The sequence below is a fragment of the Zootoca vivipara genome, chromosome 9 (genome assembly GCF_965207765.1).
Source record: "Zootoca vivipara chromosome 9, rZooViv2.hap1.1, whole genome shotgun sequence".
Lineage (NCBI taxonomy): Eukaryota > Metazoa > Chordata > Lepidosauria > Squamata > Lacertidae > Zootoca > Zootoca vivipara.
Window position 1 is genome coordinate 40,776,330 of NC_142592.1, and position 19,300 is coordinate 40,795,629.

Below are 19,300 nucleotides of genomic sequence, written 5' to 3' on the forward strand. Positions count from 1 at the left end.
TTTCCCGGCGGATACGGGATACTTGGCAGCTATGGTAATGTATTGACTTCTGCAGTTTTATTATATATATATATATGTAGACTGTATGCACCATCTGGATATCTCAGTGTGTTAGTGGTGAGTCTGGATTTTGGAAACTATACCATGGTTTTACGCTCATGATTTATGCAACTTGATTAAAATTAACAGAGTTGTTTGGGGGCATTTTCATGCCTCCTGCTACAAACAAAGGAGTACAGCAGGAGGCTTGGAGAAGCATATAAGCATATCGAGAAGAGAAATCTGAGCAGCCTCTCTAAATGGGCAATGCAGTATCTTCAAAATTCAGGGCAACACTGGGACTAGCCTAGGATGGAATTTCTTACTTCGGTGGACTGCATAGAATGATGGATGTAAGAGCACCAGAGGCCTGCTACTTCACCACCTTGTTCTCAGTGGCCAAACAGATGGCTACATGATCCACAGACCCCTTCAAATCTCTGGGGTCGTTCCAGACTTAGTCATACTTAGAATAGGCTCATTGGGATCAATGGGATTAGTGTTGGTGATGACCTGCTTAAGTGTCGTTGATATCAGTAGGTCTACTTTAAGCACGGCTAAGTCTGATACCAACTTTTGTCGCTAGATATAATCCCATATGGGACCTAGGTGGCGCTGTGGTTAAACCACTGAGCCTAGGGCTTGCTGATCAGAAGGTTGGCGGTTCAAATCCCTGTGACGGGGTGAGCTCCTGTTGCTTGGTCCCAGCTCCTGCCAACCTAGCAGTTCGAAAGCACGTCAAAATGCAAGTAGATAAATAGGAACCGCTACAGCGGGAAGGTAAACGGCGTTTCCATGTGCTGCTCTGATTTGCCAGAAGCGGCTTTGTCATGCTGGCCACATGACCTGGAAGCTATACGCCGGCTCCCTCGGCCAATAATGCGAGATGAGCGCGCAACCCCAGAGTCGGTCACGACTGGACCTAATGGTCAGGGGTCCCTTTACCTTTACCTTATAATCCCATACACTTACTTGGACGCAGGCCTCACTGAACTCACTGAGCAAACATGCATAGGATTTCACTGTTTTACCATTGAAATCAAGGACAGATACCAACTGGAAGAAATGTATCCTTTTAGAATGCTGATTGAAGGATAACCCATCTTTAGCAGGAGCCAAAAAAGCAATGGAACAAGCAACTGTCTAATATGCAGTGGGAAGGAGTTCCAGAGGGCACATTATGCAGAACAGGTCTCCTGATCAGATGATATCTGCAGAATGCAGTGGTCGGTTGGGGATGAGACAATATTTTAGATATCCTGGTCTCAAGCTGCATAGGGCTTTTTACACCAGCACCTTGAACCTAGGACTAATCAACGACTGCATTTTTAGATCCTTTACTGCAGCAATGGGGAACCTGAAGCCCACCAAATATGGTTGGTTTACAACTCACATCATCCCAGGCTGGCTGGGGCTGATGGGATTTAGAGTCCAACAAAAACTGGAAGGGCACAGATTCCACAGCCAAGGAATGCCTTCCCATCAGGTGTCAAATAAATAACTATCTGACTTTTAGAAGACATCTGTAGGCAGCCCTGTTTAGTGAAGTTTTTAATGTTTGATGTTTTACTGTGTTTTTAATATTCTGTTGGGAGCCGCCCAGAGTGGCTGGAGAAGCCCAACCAGATGGGTGGGGTATAAATGTTGTTATTATCATTATTATTGCATAATAGATATCGTGAGGGCAAACTTCATGATTATAGAGCCTCCCCCCACCCCCAAATTCCCAGTCCACCAGCCGGAGACTAGGAATTTGTTTTCAGTACAAAAACTGAGCTCACAGTCTTTTCCTTCAATCTGTTAGTACTGGGAGTCAGAAATCTTTGGTGATTTACTGTAAATCACCCTGAGATTAACCAGTAGATACAGACCTACATTCTGCCCTTCCCTGGCAGAATGTGGTGGTCTGGCATTTTTTTTATTGCCAAGGGTGTGTAGGCTTGTTATCACCTCACTCTTATGTATCCTGGCAGCTACCGGTAATATACAAAGAGAAATAGAAAACTGTTATGCAGTGCCACCTTGTGAGTGCATACCCCACACAATCTTTATCTATGGAGTGTCATCTATCTTCTCCCTCTGTTACATTTGAATGGAAACTTCTCCCGATGAAGTGCTTTAATTACAATTTATTAGCAACAGCTAACTTATTTTTGATACAGATCAGGCTGGGAAATATTAGCTGAAAAAGGAGGGCATTCAGTTGTGAGGATTTTGCGGGTGTATCTTTTTCCCCTAGCAGTTCATTGTGTTAAGTGAATGTGACAACTTGAGCTTCGATTCTCGGAGCATACTGAATTTGATTTTAAGGTGCCATCGCTGTAATCTGATGTTGAAAGATCTTGACAGGCTGCAATAAATAGTTGCCTCTGCAAAATGACATCAGCTGCCTTTGCATTAACTGGAAAATAGACATTCTTAGTGGCTGCATGTTTACCCGAGCATGAGCATCATCCAGAGCTAATAGTCATTGACTTTGATACCTTTTGGTGGACAGGGTTCACCAAGCGGAGATTGTCTTGTGGCATGCCACCCCAATCCCCGTGCAGTGCGAGATTCTAGGGGTTCCAGGCACTTACCCAGGATTTGGCTTCCCTGGAAGGAGAGACTGTGGAGACTGTGGTGTCTTTATGAAATATTGTTTTATTTACACCTATATACAACCTGAGCCTACAGGGGAGGGGCCACAGCATTAACACCCAGAAAGTATTGCTTCTCCCATTGTAACAGCCTTGGATCCAAGCAGGTATTCAGCATGGCTCTCCCTCTCAGGCATCTGCCTGTAGCCTGCTTGTAGCCCAGTTCAAACATATAGGTGACTCCCCACTTACACAGGGGTTACGTTCCAGCCCCCCCTTGCAGAAGTGAAATTGTGTAAAGCACCCACTAAACACCTTTTAATTGTCCTCTTTTCCCATAGAATGTGCTATTCAGTTTCTCTGCCTCGTTTCATTTGCCAGCCCTGGTCCTGCAAAAGAGGAGATAGCTGAACTGTAATATGATTTTATAGTTTTAACTCATTTTTAGTTTCGTTGTATTAAGTCTCCTGCACACTGCTTAGAGACAACCATAGTCAGTGGTGAACAATTTTTAAAATGCACAGAGGCCCCAAAGCAGAAAGCACTGAATACAGCAGAAAGGGCGAAACAAGGAACAAACGACCAGTAACGTATTGTTTTGTTCCTCCTAAAGCCATTCTTCCCACCCCAAGAAAAGGGAAGAGAGAGAAAGACATTTCTGAGTAAGAGTACCTCTTAGCTCAGCCTATACCTCTTTTTACATGCTGCCATGGCCTCTGGTCTATATACTATTATCACACTTCTCTGGACTCTTCAAGATGGTGGTAAGAACATGTCTCTCTCCCCATCCCACCCCCTTTTTCTGTCTAATCTCTCATTTGTTCAGTCTGGGAAAGCCTTTTCACTAGTCTCTTAAAGCAGTAGTATTTTCAACCATTTCTGCTGTATATAATCACCTCTCGCTTTCTCGATCCTTCTCTCTCCTGTTCTCCATCCACTTCACACCCTTATCTGTGGACAGCTTTTAAACAAGAAAAATAAAAATGAAGCTGGTGCCATTGGGGTGATCTATCTTAGTTTAGATAGAGCGTGGCTTGTCTGTAGGTCCAAATTTGTGGGTGTGAAATTGAATAATAGTTTTAGTTACAGGTAGGTAGCTGTGTTGGTCTGAGTCGAAGCAAAATTAAAAAAATCCTTCAGTAGCACCTTAAAGACCAACTAAGTTTTTATTTTGGTATGAGCTTTCATGTGCATGCACACATTCTGATGAAGTGTGCATGCACACGAAAGCTCATACCAAAAATAAAAACTTAGTTGGTCTTTAAGGTGCTACTGAAGGAATATTTTTATTTTGAATAATAGTTTGTTTTTATTCTCCTTCTCCCCGTTAACTGATAACTGCAAACTTGCCCTGAGAGTTCTGAGTTGAAAGTGGGGAGGGGAAATCTTAACGTTTTGTAAATAATAAAACGCACCGACTGATGGTCAGTGCCTTAAGGCAAGCAGTCTTTTAACACTTTCCAGAACTGACAAAGCAATCAAGCATTAATGGGTGTAGTGAGTGAACGTCTTACTTGAATATAGTGGTGAGTAGGGTTGCAGCTCTTTCCCCCCTCCCTCTCTCATCAAACAATGTGATATTCCATGTATATACTGTATTGCTTTTGTGCTCCAGATGCTTCACATACATTATCAGTTTTAGTAATTCTTATAGCCTAGGGGTGGGGAAACCTTTTTTTTTAAGTCCTGAGGGCCAGAGAGATAACACTGAAGGGTTGCATTTGGCTCCTGGCCCTTAGGTTTCCCATAACTATTGTCTCTGGGCCAGAAGAGTAGATTGTTACCACACTGACTGTCAGTAACAAGGAGTTTTCAATGAAAAAAACACATCTTAATTATGTTAAAAATAGCCAGAAAAATGTAATATCCAGTTTGGGGCTCTAGGGTTCACACTTTTAACCCGATTTGGGCTTGAGGGATCAATACATCCAAAGTGTATTAAAATAACTTTTGGCCAGAGAATGTACAAAAATCAGTCAAGATAGGCATGTTCCCCAAAACAAGTTGGGGCTATGCATAAGGGCTAGATAATGTACAAAATTCAATCAATATTTGCACATTTCCCAAAGCCCGTTGGAGCATTTATATATTGATTGGGAAACAGGAACAATTTCCTCTTCGTGGATGATGTGCACATTCTCTATGAGGCCTGGTGAATGTGCACAATGGCTCTTGGATTCCTCTTGGGTCCTGTTATGGGCTCATCAACAGAAATTAATAAGCAAGTCATATGCAGCTATTTAATGTGTTTACACTGGTGAGATATCTTCTAAAAAAAATTATATCACATACAGCCTCACAGAGCAGTGGCAAAGACAGGCATTGAGCACCCATCCACTACTTACAGCTTCCTGGAGCATGAGACGAAAATAGATGATACACTTTACGAAACTCTCTCTCCCTGCTCCCATTATTTCTTTGTCATCAAACTGCAATGCAGAATTGCTGCAAACTGAGTAAACTGGCCACTTCCGCCCATCGCTTTCCACATACCAGAATTTCATATGAACGGTAGTAAGGGGGTGGGGTGGGGGAAGAAGAGGAAGTCAGTGGCAGCAAAGATGATAAATTCCCATCCCACAGCGTTCTGCTAATGGACTCTGTGTATCATCTGAAACTTGCTATTTCCAGTTCAGACAGTAGCTTTTTAGAGTCAGCACAATCCTCTTTCTGTACTCCAGCACTTCTCTGGGCATCTTCCAGGTTGTGAATACCCAGAATTGCATTGGTGATATCTGAATTAATGGAACAGAGAGAGCTGGCTCCCAATTTGCCCTTGTGTATAGGTTCTACATATGGCAGTAAGGCAATTGGGGGGGGGGCAGATCTTCAGCTCCTTGTCTAAAACTCTGTGTAGAATATTTAATGTCAGCATTCAGATATTTAATTAGAAGTAAACATTTCTGCAGACATAGGCTTTGGTTGATGCTTACCGGTCTACACGCTGTGGGGGAGAGTGAGTGTGCTCTGCTGAATGTAAAGTTAGGTGCACTGTGAACTGTCTTAGTCAAAAAGGCAACTAGATTGTGGACTTGTGGTTAAGTCCTCTATCTTGGGGTGTAGACCAGCAGTAGATACACACCTGGAGTATTGTGTCCAGTTCAGGGAGCCACAATTTAAAAATGTTGACAAGCTGGAACATGTGCAGAGGATGGCAACCAAGATGACCAAGGGCCTGGAAACCAAGCCTTAAGAGGAATGGTTGAGGGAAATTGGTATGTTTAGCCTAGAAAAGAGACTGAGATATGACAGCCACCTTCCAATATCTAAAGGGCTGTCACATGGAGGATGGAGCAAGCTTGTTTTCTTTTGCTCTGGAGGCTAGGACCCAAACCAGTGGCTTCAAGTTACAGGAAATGAGATTCCGACTAAACATACAGAAGAGCTTTCTGATAATATGAGCTGTTCAACGGTGGAATAGGCTCCCTTGGAAGATGGTGGACTCTTAATCCTTGGATGTTTTTAAGCAGAGGTTGGATGGCCATCTGTAATGTATGATCTAGTTGAGATTCCTGCATTGCAGGGGGTTGGACTAGAATGACCTTTCCAGTTCTACGATTCTATGATCTAGCGGCAGATTCCTGAGTCATTTGCACTAGATTGGCCAGAATTTCTGACTCCCAATAGTTAACAAGAGCAACAGCAAGATGACTTTCCCCATCTAAATCAGACTGCTTTACTGAAGTTTGCATGAAAGGACTGAGCACTCATAGAATCAGAACTGTAGAGATCCTAGTTGCTAGAGGATCATTTCGCCCAACCCCCTGCAATGCAGGAATCTCAACTAAAGCATCTATGACAGATGGTCATCCTACCTTTGCTTAAAAACCACCAAGGAAGGAGAGTTCACTACCTCCTGAGGGAGTTCAAGTTCAGATCCTGAAAACAAATTGCTAGACATACATTGTGTTCACCCTGTTCTTTAATTCTAACTCTGTCTTTTTTACCTGTCTCCAGCTGGTAGAGCTTCGGATTCTAGTAAAAAGCTAAGTAGTTCTGACAACCTGAAGTCCACCCACCCATGGTGTACACTCCTCTATTGTCAGACTACTCAATCTGTTGCCATCTCACTCCAATTCAGATATGGTAGATTTTGCATTCTTACAGGCCGTTCTAGGCTATGGGCAGATGTTGCCAAAATATAGATGACTGAGCCACTTTTCTCAATCTTGATAACTGTAAAAAAATATATATAACATTTTCCTCATCTACCAGGGACTCTCCACGTGCATAATGACCATCTAATCAAGATTGCTTTTGCCAATGAAGAAATTAATGCACTCTGCAAAACAAACCTGATTTATAAACCAGATTATTTAAAATTCAACCTTAGCTATTATCGGATTGACTCGAAAGGCAAGGAGATCAGTGTCATGGAATCTCAAAAGTCTGTGTTAATTCCTCCCGGTCGTGAGAACACGTCAGTGACATTAATTTATCCATTTAAAATAAAGTCTTCTATACATTCCTCTGTTTCTGGTACCTACTACTGCAAAGCTCTTTGGATATTTAAAAACCAAGTAAGAAGAGGAAATGGGACATTTATCCTTTTCAGAGGTAAGTTATTGAAGGCAGGTGAGCAGCGGTGGCTTGAACAACAACCGGGCGGGGGGGCGGGCGGTCAATCTTGTATAAAGGCATTTAAAACTTTTGCTACCTTTATTTGAATGTATACCATAAACAGACAAATTACAATGTCTAATTGCAAACAAATCACAACCCCTTTAAAGACAAACACATTTTATTCAGATGTAATCTTTTATGGACTAGCAGTTAGGTATGAGACCTTGAGTTCCTTGAAGGAAAAATGGACTATAGAAAACAATGAGCCTTGGCTCCCAGTTACCACTTATCTGTATGCTTGGCTTTCCTCGTTTTCTTGCAGAAAAAGGATATACAGAGCCCTCTCTTACCATGTGGATGTGCCTTATCACCATCACCATTATTTTGACTGTTGCAAGCATCATGGGAACTGTCCTGCTGTTCTGGAAGAGAGAGGCAAGTAATTCTTATTTAACATCATGTTGCATTTGCTACAAAATGCAAACAGTTTTGCAGCATCAACCATTCAGTAGTGCTGAACATTAAAGTCAGTTACAAAATGCTTGGAATGAGGGCTTTTACTGATTAAAAAAAATATTGATTAATCAACTCAATCTTAATAATTAAAATTTGATTAATCAATTAAATCTGCATATGTTTGCATGTGGCTAACATAATAGTTCTGGAGAAAAATGCATTATTTCTTTGTCTGTAGAAAGTGAGAATACAGGCATCATCTTCAAGAGGGACACTCCCCTCCTGTGGGAAATGGATGTTCCCTACCATCTGTAGTTTTATGCATACATACACACAGTTTTATACATACATATACAGATACATATACATACACACACACACACACACACACACACACACACACACGTGAAAAAATATTTATTTAATTATTGAAGTGTTGCCTAATCAGGAATGCCTTTTGGGTCATAATAAAAGAAAACGAACTTTTACTTAATTGAATATTGCAGCCCTATTTGGAGCAGAAATTGATTATGTGTTGGCTACTTGGCTAGCAATAAAAATTTGTCATGTTTGTATACCAAGAGAGTTCATACCATAGCACTGTTATCAGTATCTGTATGAGTATCATAGTACGGTACTCATATCATAGTACCAGTTTGTGGGCTTCTGGTCAGCCACTGTGAGAACAGGATATTGGACTACATGGGACTAGATCGGCCATTGGCCTGATCCAGCTGTCTCTTATTTTATCTTCATACTTCCCTTATCCTGAATAGTGGGAAGTCCTGGACAGCCTTTACAAGGTCAGTGTGTTCTTTGGAAGAGAAAACACTGCAGGCTTAGGCTTGTGGTGACTTTGTGACAAAATGTCTACAGATTTGAAGGTTGATACTTATATTGTATTACTGTATTTATTAAATTTCCAACCTGCTCTTCGTCCCAAAGGAACCCAGGGTGGCAAACATCATACAACACAACAATAAAAATATAATAAAAACATATTCAAATCATTGAAAAACAATTGGAAACATCAAAAACCACTAAGAACATCTTTCTTCTTCTTTTTTAAGTAAAATGGCCACATGCCTCACGGTTAATTTCAAGGTTATCAGGAGCAGTATATTTTGGCTATTTAAATGCTTGTGTGAACAGTAATGTTTTAAAATTCTTTTTTAAAGTTAATAAGGAGGGGGATGAAGGCATCTCACCAGGCAGAACATTCCAGAAATGGGGAACAAGCACCAAGAAAGCATTATCATGGGTGAACTCCAACTGGGCAGCACCCAGCACCACCAACAGAGCCTGCCAATCATAGTTGGGTGATGTTGGGCAGACCCTCTTTTAGTTACTTGGGTCCCAAGCCATTTAGGGCTTTATATGCTAGAATTAACACCTCGATATGGGCCTGGTAGCTCAATGATAATTCAAAAGCAAGCAAGCGCACACAGTGCTAATCCCATTGACAACCTGGAAAGCGGAGATGACTGACTCACACTTCCATTGCTTTGAATGGGATATTAGATTTCCCATTGACCTCCATCAATATGCCTACTGGAGGGAAGTTTTAGCTGCACGGACAGTCAGATGCCCTTGTGCTTCTGTAATAGTTCTGGGGCATTGCCTCCGAACTCCAAAGTTCATTATGTGGACAGTTCCTAAGCTCTGGTTTATTATTCACACTACAGAGGGGTAGCTGTATTCAAAACCCTTTCAACTCCTTTGAAAGGTAAAGAATTAGGAAGAAGAACCGAAGCTTGTACATGTTGAATTTATGCTTTGCCATTTATTCCCATTCATCGTATCCTCACAAATTTGTGCTGTGGCCTCAGTGGAGACAGATCAAGAAGTGCCCTGCTCAGAGGCCAGCCCCTCCACACACTTCAGGCAGCTCAGAACCCCCAGAGCCCTCATATGTTGTGAGTATTACTGTATATCAAGAATGACTTTTTGTAGCGGCCCTATTCAGAAGCCATTAAGTGTAACACGGTGGAGGCTCAGAGGGATGAATCCACTGCAACGTTCTGCAGAGAGGGAGGTTTACCATCTCTAGCTGTACATGTGAAGGTTCCCTCTCTGTTGACCAGGGTTTCTCAAAGTGGTCAATATTGAACCCACCCCCTGCAGGGGTTGAAGGGAATATCCAGGCAATGGGAAAAGGCCTAGGGGTCAAAAGGGGCCTGGAGTGGGAAAGAAATCTATGAGGTAGTGTGAAAAATTTAATTAATAACTATGAGCCTCAGAAATAAATGACATGAGCACGTACAGACTGTACCTCCCTTGCTCTTCTGAACAACATTGAAAAAGGTTGAACACCTAAGAACATGGTGACTTAAGACTCCAATTCATAAAGTTTCAGCCCAATATTCAAATGTTTGCTAAAGCCCATCAGGTTTTTCACTGGAGAGTATGCTATATATATTATTTTCACAGAATCATTGAATTGTAGAGTTGCAATGCAGAAATCTCAGCTAAAGCATCCATGTAGTAGATAATCATAATGCCTACTAGATAATTCTGCAATGATTAACACATCAGCTGAAGATAACTCTGTCATTGAAAAGGAACTTCATATTCACTTTCTATTACCAGGTATTTTCTGTCAATTCCATCCCTTAAAAGAGGGATATATGCTATATTACTTAGTAAGCAAAGGAGAGAAGAAAAGCATCTTGGGCATCTTCAATAAATGCATCTTCAAATTTGTAATGTATTGTTGAAAGCTGAAGTACTCTGAGCCACTGAAGATAAACAGTAGAAAACAATGCAGCTGTGCAGGAGGAAAATTGCTCTCATGACTTGGGTGGGAAATAGGGTTGAGCAGAGATGCTTTCGGAAGTTGTATTCTATCCTTGACTATTAGATGCATGAGCAGTAGGTTTTAATTACAGTTTATGGTTACCAGTCAATTCAAGGGGTGGTTGTTACAGGTATCATTTCATCTTCCCCCTTGCTGTGAGAAAAGGTGCACAGGGCATATGGTCATTTGATATCATGCTTTGAAATAACAGCTGAGACTCAAAGAACAGAGAAGGAAACTTTTATCTAGTTTTGTCAGGCCTGGGGTGTTGGCAGCTGTGCAACTGTCAGGAAAAAGCCAAGAGCTGTAAATCACAATTTAGGAACTACAACAGGAAGCTTGTACAGTACAGGCCTTTCTAGTCAGGGGCTACCAGTGGGCAGCCTGGGTGAAAGGAGGAACTTCAGGGCAAAAGCAGCTGTAGCTTCCCAGCAGGTGGGACTTACCGGGCGGGTGGGGGGGGGCTGTGGGGAGGTGGGCACAGTGCAAACATACCAGTGAGAACACCCAAATGGCTGTTCTCACAATACTAAAAAGGCCTTGGGCTGTTCCTCAATGCGCCTCTCTTCTCCCTTGGTGTTGATGCCATGGTTTAGCTATTCCTTGCCTTCCCTACGTCTGCAATATACCCCAATCATGTTGCTACCTACTGCAATGGTGAGATCATCTTTAATTTAGTTAATACACATTCTCTGTCAGCTTAGGGTAGTGCTGGTGTATTCATGGCTGCAGTCCCACCTAATAAAAAACTTCCCATCAAGCCTAAATCCAGCTGACTGTTATTTGGGGGTCCTTTCATCTATGCCCCCTCCCCATTTTTCCTCTCTTCTTGCCCTTTCCCATCGCAGTCACAGTAGGAGAATTGATTCTTGGACAATGCTGTGCATTATCAGTTTATTTTGAAGTGAGTGGTGGGAAACAGAGTTTGGAAATTTGTTCTTTTCCTCTTCCTGCGTCACTGAGCCTTGCAAATCCTGCACGTTCCCCATTCTTCTGTTAATGCCACCTGTCTTCCTGCATGCTGAAGCTCCTCCCACCATCCTGTTGCTAGGGGAACTGCCACCACGACCATGGCAACCTGCCGTTACCATAAACACACATAAGTGCTGTTTTTGGTGCCTTTTCTTTAGATGAGACTTAACATCAATACATCTGACATACATATTTAGTGGCAAATGTTTCATCTCTTTGCTTGTGCTTATTTGCAGACTCAGTTTCTCAGTTCTGGGTATTCTGAGCTGCTGCCTAGGGGTTGTAAAGAGCAGATCCCCCCCTCTTCTTCTCCAGCCTTTCTTAGAGATAACTAGGAGGAGCCTAAGCATGGCTATTGCGTTCTTAAGGCAATTGTTGGGATTTAGTGTAGGGTGGAGTATTCTGCTGTATTTCCAAAAGATAAAAAACTGGATCAGCTAATCCATTTTTCTTTTAATCACCCAAGCTGCAATCTTAAACGCATTTACCAGGGAGTAAAGTACCACTGGGCAATGTGAAAAGTATTTCCACTGTAGAATAGTGGTTAGAGAATTGGACCTAGCACCTGGGAGACCAGGGTTCAAACCAGCACTTGGGTATGAAGCTCACTGGGTGACTTTGGACCAGCCAGTGCCTCTCAGCCTATCATACCTCACAAGGTTTTTGTGGGGATTAAATGAGGATGAGGAGAAACACCTCCCCACCTCAAGCGAAATGTGGGATAGAAATTCTATAAATAAAGTATTTCCCTGTAAATATGCACAGGATTTTGTTGTTTTATAGCTGTGTCTCAGTGTCAGGGAATGAGTCATTTTAGATTTGAATCCCTTATGTAGCATAGTTATTACACAAATTGAGTTTATAGTCAATGTCTCACACCAAAATATGCTGACAATTCATGACACTCCTGTGAGGCAGGGAAAAAGCAGCTTCCGAGATACATGAGGTCCCTGGCTAAACAGAGAGAGTTTCAAAGCCAAGTCTAACACGCTTAACTGGTAGGCCGCAAACAGCTAATAGGTCTATAGGAATGATCTAGGGGTTATTTCCCCTTCCGCGAGAAGTGACAATTAAAGTTAAAACAAATTAAATAAATCCCAGTATAACTTAAACACTGTGCAGAAAAGACTGTAGTCAGATTGTTTTCTTTTCCCTCAGACTTTAATTCAAGGCTTGTAATATTATAAATGTTTGAAGCCTCGGTTTCTAGTGTTGGGCCAAGGAGCAGGATGTCAACAATGTTTGCTTGGTGCCCAAACTGGTTAATAATGCAGAGTCATCCTCATGAAGATTATTCCCTTCTCAATTTCCCCTATCCTCACTTGGGAACCTTGAGGGATGTACATAATTTAGGGCAAAACCCTGTGCACATTTACCTGGGATGAGAATAGTCTATTATTGAGATCCCAACATAGAAATATAAAACCATTGATAGAATTATAATTTAATTTGTATGTATAGGATATTATGATTAACACCTGTCCTTCCCCTTCCTTCCTGCTTCAGGAATTAGGACCCCGGGAGCCTGATGTCTATTTTGCCATTAATAAAAGTACAGATAGTCCATTGCACAAAAAGGTGCCAGCAGTCAAGGTAAGCCTGATACTTTTGTCCCTGTTCCCTTCTGGGTTGGCTGCTGTTACAGAAGCCATATGTGTGATGGGAATGCTAGCAATAACAAACACATTATAATCTGCAGTTCCTGGCTCACCCAACTCAGCCAAATTACTTGTCACCATCAGCGGTATCTCCTGTCTGCATCCTCGACTGACAGGGCATGTGAGGTATGCTTCCTGGCGTTCTGAACACTGCATAGATAACTTCTACATGCCCAAAATTAAGACAAGCCACTTCTAATAATACATTTTATCTGGGTCATGTGTATGCACTACTAAGGCAGAAGCAGCTCTTCGGGATCATAAAGAATAAAGTCTACAGGTCAGGGGCTGCTTCTCACCATTGCACTTTAAAGGTTCCTTGTGCTTCCAGATCAGCTTGTCAGGTAAACACTGTTGATCCAGTTTTTCTGGAATGGTTCAACAGTAGCTTCTTCCCAACAGGGCAACCAGAGGGCAACTTTTAATTTAAGTAAAATAGCCCGTGAACAGGTCAACCAGATATAACTCTTTCAAAACTTGCGTTGCATGTATATGTAACTATCTTGAACCGAAGGTATAACATAATGGTACGGCCAGACTGAGGGCAAGTCTGAAAATGTATCCAGAAGTGATCAGACTTTAGGTTTGCAGGATCTGCTTTGGTTTTCACTAGAAGTCTCAGATTCACTAACCAGAAACAGGTGCAAAATAGTGGCTAAGGAAGGTGGATATAGATTTGATGGGGTAATTGCCTCCGAGGGCATGTTCAGTACTGTACCAGAACTGGAGTTCACAGACATTATTGATCACACACAAATTTTGGGTATCCCTCACTCCCTCCAGCATATTTCCTGATTTCAGCAGCCTAATTTAGAAGGGGGAGAAATGGTTTTGTTGCCACTATGCTTAAGCCATTGGAAATTTTGCTGATCTGTAAATCATCTGAAGATCTATCTGTAAATTCCTGTCTGGCTTCTAGCTGCCTGTGCTCTACTCTATACTGTTTCAGATTTAAAAAAACAAAACCTTGCCTCTCCATTGTTGCATACGCAATAAATAAAAACCATTGAAAAATGGAGTCACAGAAATCTCAATGTCCAACGGGCGCATACTTTGCCAAAACAGAACTCATTGAATGAAGCAGGGAGCAAGTGCTGAAGAATTCACATCATCAAGGCTACAAAAAAACCAGTTAACCAACCACTACAGGTGCCTTTGAAATTAGAAAGAATGGAAAAAATGAAAAGAGGGGGTGTACCTATGTTTGCACATGCACAGTGCCTGAATAGTGCAGTCAACTTAATTCTGCTAAAGGTAAAGCAAAATTGCACTGTTAGCAACCTGCACTGTGAAGAGATTCTGGGTTATTATGTGTACTGTCATGTATGCTATGTGCATTGCCAGAAAATGGAAAGAGAACATGGCAATATCTCCTAGATCGGCCAATCATGAAAAGGTTTTCAGTCTTTTGGGTTTCATAGAACTCTTCATCAGGCAAATTGAGGATTCAGACCATTAAACAACAATATAATTTAGACCCTTATACTTTGAATTAGCAATGTGCTTTCTGTACATTAGAACACGATGTAGTAAGAATCTCCTGTATCTCTTCCAAAATAGAGCATATTTCATTATGAGCTAATTCTTCTAACTTAAGTTAGAAAGGGAACATTTGTACTTGACTGTCATTTATCTGGTGTCTTGTTTCTATGCTTGGCTCTGAAAACATATAAAGGTTGCCAGCGCATCTCTCTCTAGACAAGACCAATTGGAATGCCAGCTGCTTAATTTCCAGATTATGCCTATATTGCTCTTGGGGCCAATTTGGATGTTGGTTGTTCTCTGGAAATAGCAGATGTGGAGTCAAATGCAACTCAGCATATCCACAGAAATATAATGTGTGAATTAGAATCATGTGGATTTCATCCATGCACTAAAATGTGTTTTGTTTTTGTTTGTTTTTCAAATAATTTTTATTCGTTTTTCAAATAAAAAATCACAAAAAACAAACAAAAACTCAGAACAAAATATACAAGAGAAAAAAGAAAAAAATACACAACATAACAAAAAGAAAAACTTCTCAAATCTTATATTAATTACTTAACATTGTTGACTTCCTCGATTCCCCCTCACTGGGTCCATTATATAATCCAATTAAGCAATGTTCATCTTAATCTCTTAAATTAATCTATCGCATTTTATCATTAACACTCAAATATCTTCCTCCTGGGACCCGACTTCAGTTTCCAGGGGGATTTTCCCCAGTCCAAATCGAGAATTTTTGCAGGGATTTCAATAAATTTAATCCTTCTCCCCTTTACCCTGCCTCCGGGGGAAGGAATTAAGTCCAGTCCTTGATATTTAGAAGGTTCCTTTCACTTTTCCGGCTATAGGCAAATTAACTGCATTACGGTCCTCACAATGGGGGAGGACTTCCTGTTTTAATCTCCTCCCGTGGCCAATTCATTCCAATTATTAAAACATTTCTTAAATTTCTCCTTTTACTCACAGTATCCAATGTCCTTGAATTTTTTCAATTTTTGGAAGAACCGATTGCTGTTGCCTGGCAGGATCGCAGCTTCGTGCCTCCGAGATAGCTATGCTCCAATGCGCCGCGTTAGCTCAAAACCTCCTGCTCTCTCGCCGCCCAAAATTAGGCTAGCCGAGGGAGGAGGGAGCTCGCTTCTGGTGTCTGCCGGATCCACGTCCTTGAAACGCTCAAATCGGGGTTTCTTCTGGGGGGCTGCTGCGCTGAAGCAGTCCCCCCTTGCCCCGAAGGCACACATTCCCCTCTCAGCTGAGGAGAACAGTGCCCGCCATTGCTGCATGATCAGCCAGAAGTCACTAAAATGTGTTTTGGAGTACACACATCAGAGTACAAGTGAGACCCATTGTTGCTGGGTATTATGTCACTTTTTTGGTGGAGATGCAGAAACATGAGTGATTTCCATATCTACCAGAAGAAAGTAACCTCTGAATTGCGACTTGCCAATGTTAAGGTAAACATATGAAGCCAAACTGATGACTTTGAAAGGTTAGGCCTTCAATTTTTGTTAAACTGAAGGGAATAGAAAAACTGAACAACAACAACAGTATGGTAAATACAGAACCTCCATTACTTCTGTGTGAACGTCTACACACACTTCACTTCACTGTACTCATAGCATTCAGTATTACATGCCACCTCCTTACCCAGGGCCTGTGTTTCCTGTGTTTAGAGCTCATTATCTCTAAATTGAAACAAATGGAAATTCACTGAAAACCTGAATTGCTGTTTGCTCCAAACGAGTGCTAAAGAGTGGGTTTCCTTGGGGGAAAGCAGTAGGACAAGAGGAATGTGGATAAGCCCTTACTGCCTGAGGGTCTCTTTTCCACATGGCTTTACCTTGTGAAGATAGCCTGAACTGGTAATGTTAGGGGTTTGTAACATCCATATGAAGGCTCCCTTCTTGGGTGTCATCCAGGTCCTCATGGCCTCCCTAACAGACCTGCAGCTATCCCGTGTGTGAGGTCCTGTTCCATTGCTACTTAAACTTGGTAAGTAAGAGGTGCAGGTTCTCACAGGAACATAGAAAACTTCTTTATAGCAGGTCAGGCTATTTCCCCATCAAGGTCAACATTTTCCGCTCTGATTAGCAGCAGCTCCTTGGGATCTCTGGAGATTTTCCCCATCACCTGCTACCTGATTTTAAACTGGAGTTGCCAGGGCCTGAACTTGGAACTTGGGACCTTGTAGATGCAAAACACATTCTCTGCTGTTGAGCTATGGCCCTTTAATACTTCTTGTGGAATGCATACCACAACAAGATCTGTCAAGCTTGCTCTATGTTCCATTTTAGAAAGTTGAAGACTTTATTCTAGCAAGCTTACGGGTAAAGGGGTTAAAACATTTAAACTGTAAATGTTTAAGTGAAGTATTAGCTATTTTTTAATCTGCACATTTTAATATTTTAAGGTTATTTTTAAATTTTTGTTTCATTTCATTTTAATACCACTTTATATATAGATATAAATCTCAAAGCAGTTTACAACCTACATAAAAACATCAAATAAAACATTCCAGGATCAAACACTCCAAAAGAAGCTCAAATACAAAATATACATTCAAAGCAACATAATTAACAGGAAACTAAAATATTTTCTTAAATATTTCAAAACAAGACCTTACTAAAGGAGGTCAAATATAGAATACGCATTCAAAACAGGATAATTAGCAAGAGAATAAAGTATTATTTTAAATATAGAACCTACCTGCTGTTGCCTGCCAGTGGTGGTTCATGGTGGCTGATGGCTGTAGGAATGCAGTCTCGATGGCCTGGGTCTACACTAAGGGACTTGGCGCCAGCAGAACAAGCAAGTCTCCAAGTGCAACACTAAATGCACACTTTGCAGCACACCTAGTGCATCACCAAAGTGCTGCCTAGGCAGCTTTTCACTCTATATACCTGGAGGAAAACCAGGTGATTGCAGAGTCTCAGTCTGATGGCAATCACTTGGAACAGAGTGCAGCCACACCTCCCTCCCAACAAGCCCAAGCCCAGTTTTAGCGGCTATCTTGTTTTTATGGGATGGATCCCTCTGCCAATTGAAAGGGCTCTATATTTGTGGACAGGGTTCTGCTTCACTAACTGGATGTTCCTGCAGATGAGGGGAGCACTGAAACATTCTGCACTGCTCTTTTGAAGCAGTAACAGTTGTAGCAAATAAATATTTACTTTCTATTAGGGCTGCATCCATAGAGTGTCCTCCAGGGCATCTATTCCAGAGACTGGTTGTACCGTTATATATGGGGTCCTCTTTTCCAGAACATAATGGGTTGGTTTTTTTTACCCCTCCCCTGCCAATTTGCAGGTGTCTCGACAGAAAACGCAAGAAATCACAGATGTGTATGAGAACAATACAGCAGATTTGTATGAGAACATCTAAGGAGAAAGAGCTACACTGCACAGCCTGCCTTTCTCCAGAGCTCAAAAGAAGGTTCTGAATTCTCAACATGGAGCAAGCCATACATGTTGTATAAAGCAAAATGTTCTACTGATGTAGATACAGGTAATACTGATACACACCAACACATGGAACAGCCCAATATTTTTCCTAGAAAATCCAGCTCTTTGAGACGCATGCTTTCTACTGAAGAGAATGGGCTAATTAAGTGGGAATGGGAGCATCATGCAAGAAGAGAGATTTGGGAGAAGAAAATGGGAATCTCCCGAGTTTGCTATGATTTTTTAAAAATTATTTATGCTTTTCAATTATATACATTTCACTAGTTTTACAATCATTCTAACTCTACTTCCTCCTCCTTCTGTGGTTCCTTAAATTTAGTTTTTTACATTTCCTACATACAGTACTGTATTCTAAATTAACTTACTTATTTATTTGTCTACTTTAAATACAGTATATACTCTTATAAAACTGCAGGTTATTACAATAATCCTGCCAATGTTCTTATCTGTATACAGTTTGTTTGCAGATATTCAATAAACCATTTCCATTCTTTTATTTACAATTTGTGATATTGATTTCTTATTTTTCCGGTAAGTTTCTCCATTTCTGTATATTCCATAAGTTTTTGTATCCATTCTTCTTTTGTCGTGACTTATTAATGCCGTTTTGGGGCAAATAACATTCTTGCCACTGTAGTCGCATACATGAATTAATTTCTATACTGTTTAGTAGTTCTAAGCAGTGAATAAAAAAGTGCAGATGGCCATGCATTAGATTTTTGTAATGAAGTCAGATACTTAGACCTGTGCAATTATGATAAAATTCAAACTGACCTAGAGGTTTCTCTCAGTTTTAGACAATATTTTGTGTTTGGGAGAAGAGGGACACACTAATATTGCAGCCCCAAGAGGCCATTTGTTTAAGCCACAGCCAAAAAGACTATTATAAGTGTTTTCAATATATACAAATATTCTAAAGAAAATTTTGTGCCTGTGAATCAAGGACATTTTTTTTGTTTCTTTGTTCAGAAATGCATTGACATAAGAAGAATCAGCAAAACTTCTTTTTTCTTTAGCTTAGAAGTCTGTGGGCAGGAACCATCTTATTTGCTAACATTTTTATGCTGGCTGTTCTTTGAGCCTTTTGGGCTGAAGAGCAGGGTAAAAATGCTTTGTATATTAAATAACCTATATTAAATATAGGTTATTAAATGTTACATGTTTCCTAGAACACCCACTTAACAGCAAATCCAAATAATCCATTTTGGCATATAAGCAGTATATTAAACAAACAAACCAACAGATAATAGTGCCCACCACACAAAATGGCTAAACTCTAGTACCACTGAG

At 41.0% G+C, this 19,300-nt stretch overlaps 1 protein-coding gene across 2 annotated transcripts; it reads left to right on the forward strand.

The window, feature by feature from the left end:
• Nucleotides 1–3,191: 3,191 nt before the first annotated feature.
• On the forward strand, nucleotides 3,192–18,513 carry NFAM1 (NFAT activating protein with ITAM motif 1). Of its 2 annotated transcripts, XM_035128661.3 has the most exons (6): nucleotides 3,196–3,382; nucleotides 6,834–7,175; nucleotides 7,504–7,616; nucleotides 9,467–9,553; nucleotides 12,913–12,999; nucleotides 17,856–18,513. In XM_035128661.3, the coding sequence occupies exons 1-6, from the start codon at nucleotides 3,328–3,330 to the stop codon at nucleotides 17,928–17,930; spliced, it is 759 nt and encodes a 252-aa protein (XP_034984552.2). In that variant the 5' UTR covers nucleotides 3,196–3,327; the 3' UTR covers nucleotides 17,931–18,513. The 2 variants fall into 2 exon arrangements, with proteins under 2 accessions (XP_088508193.1, XP_034984552.2); XM_088652067.1 differs by lacking the exon at nucleotides 6,834–7,175 and having other exon boundaries at nucleotides 3,192–3,382.
• Nucleotides 18,514–19,300: the final 787 nt, after the last annotated feature.

What these genes read in the sequence shown, in the direction of transcription:
- NFAM1 (XM_035128661.3), top strand. Translation starts at nt 3,328, where the DNA reads ATGGCCTCTGGTCTATATACTATTATCACACTTCTCTGGACTCTTCAA. An exon ending in CCCCAGAGCCCTCATATGTT is followed by an intron (nt 9,554 to 12,912) that starts GTGAGTATTACT and finishes TTCCTGCTTCAG; the next exon opens with GAATTAGGACCCCGGGAGCC. An exon ending in AAAAGGTGCCAGCAGTCAAG is followed by an intron (nt 13,000 to 17,855) that starts GTAAGCCTGATA and finishes GCCAATTTGCAG; the next exon opens with GTGTCTCGACAGAAAACGCA.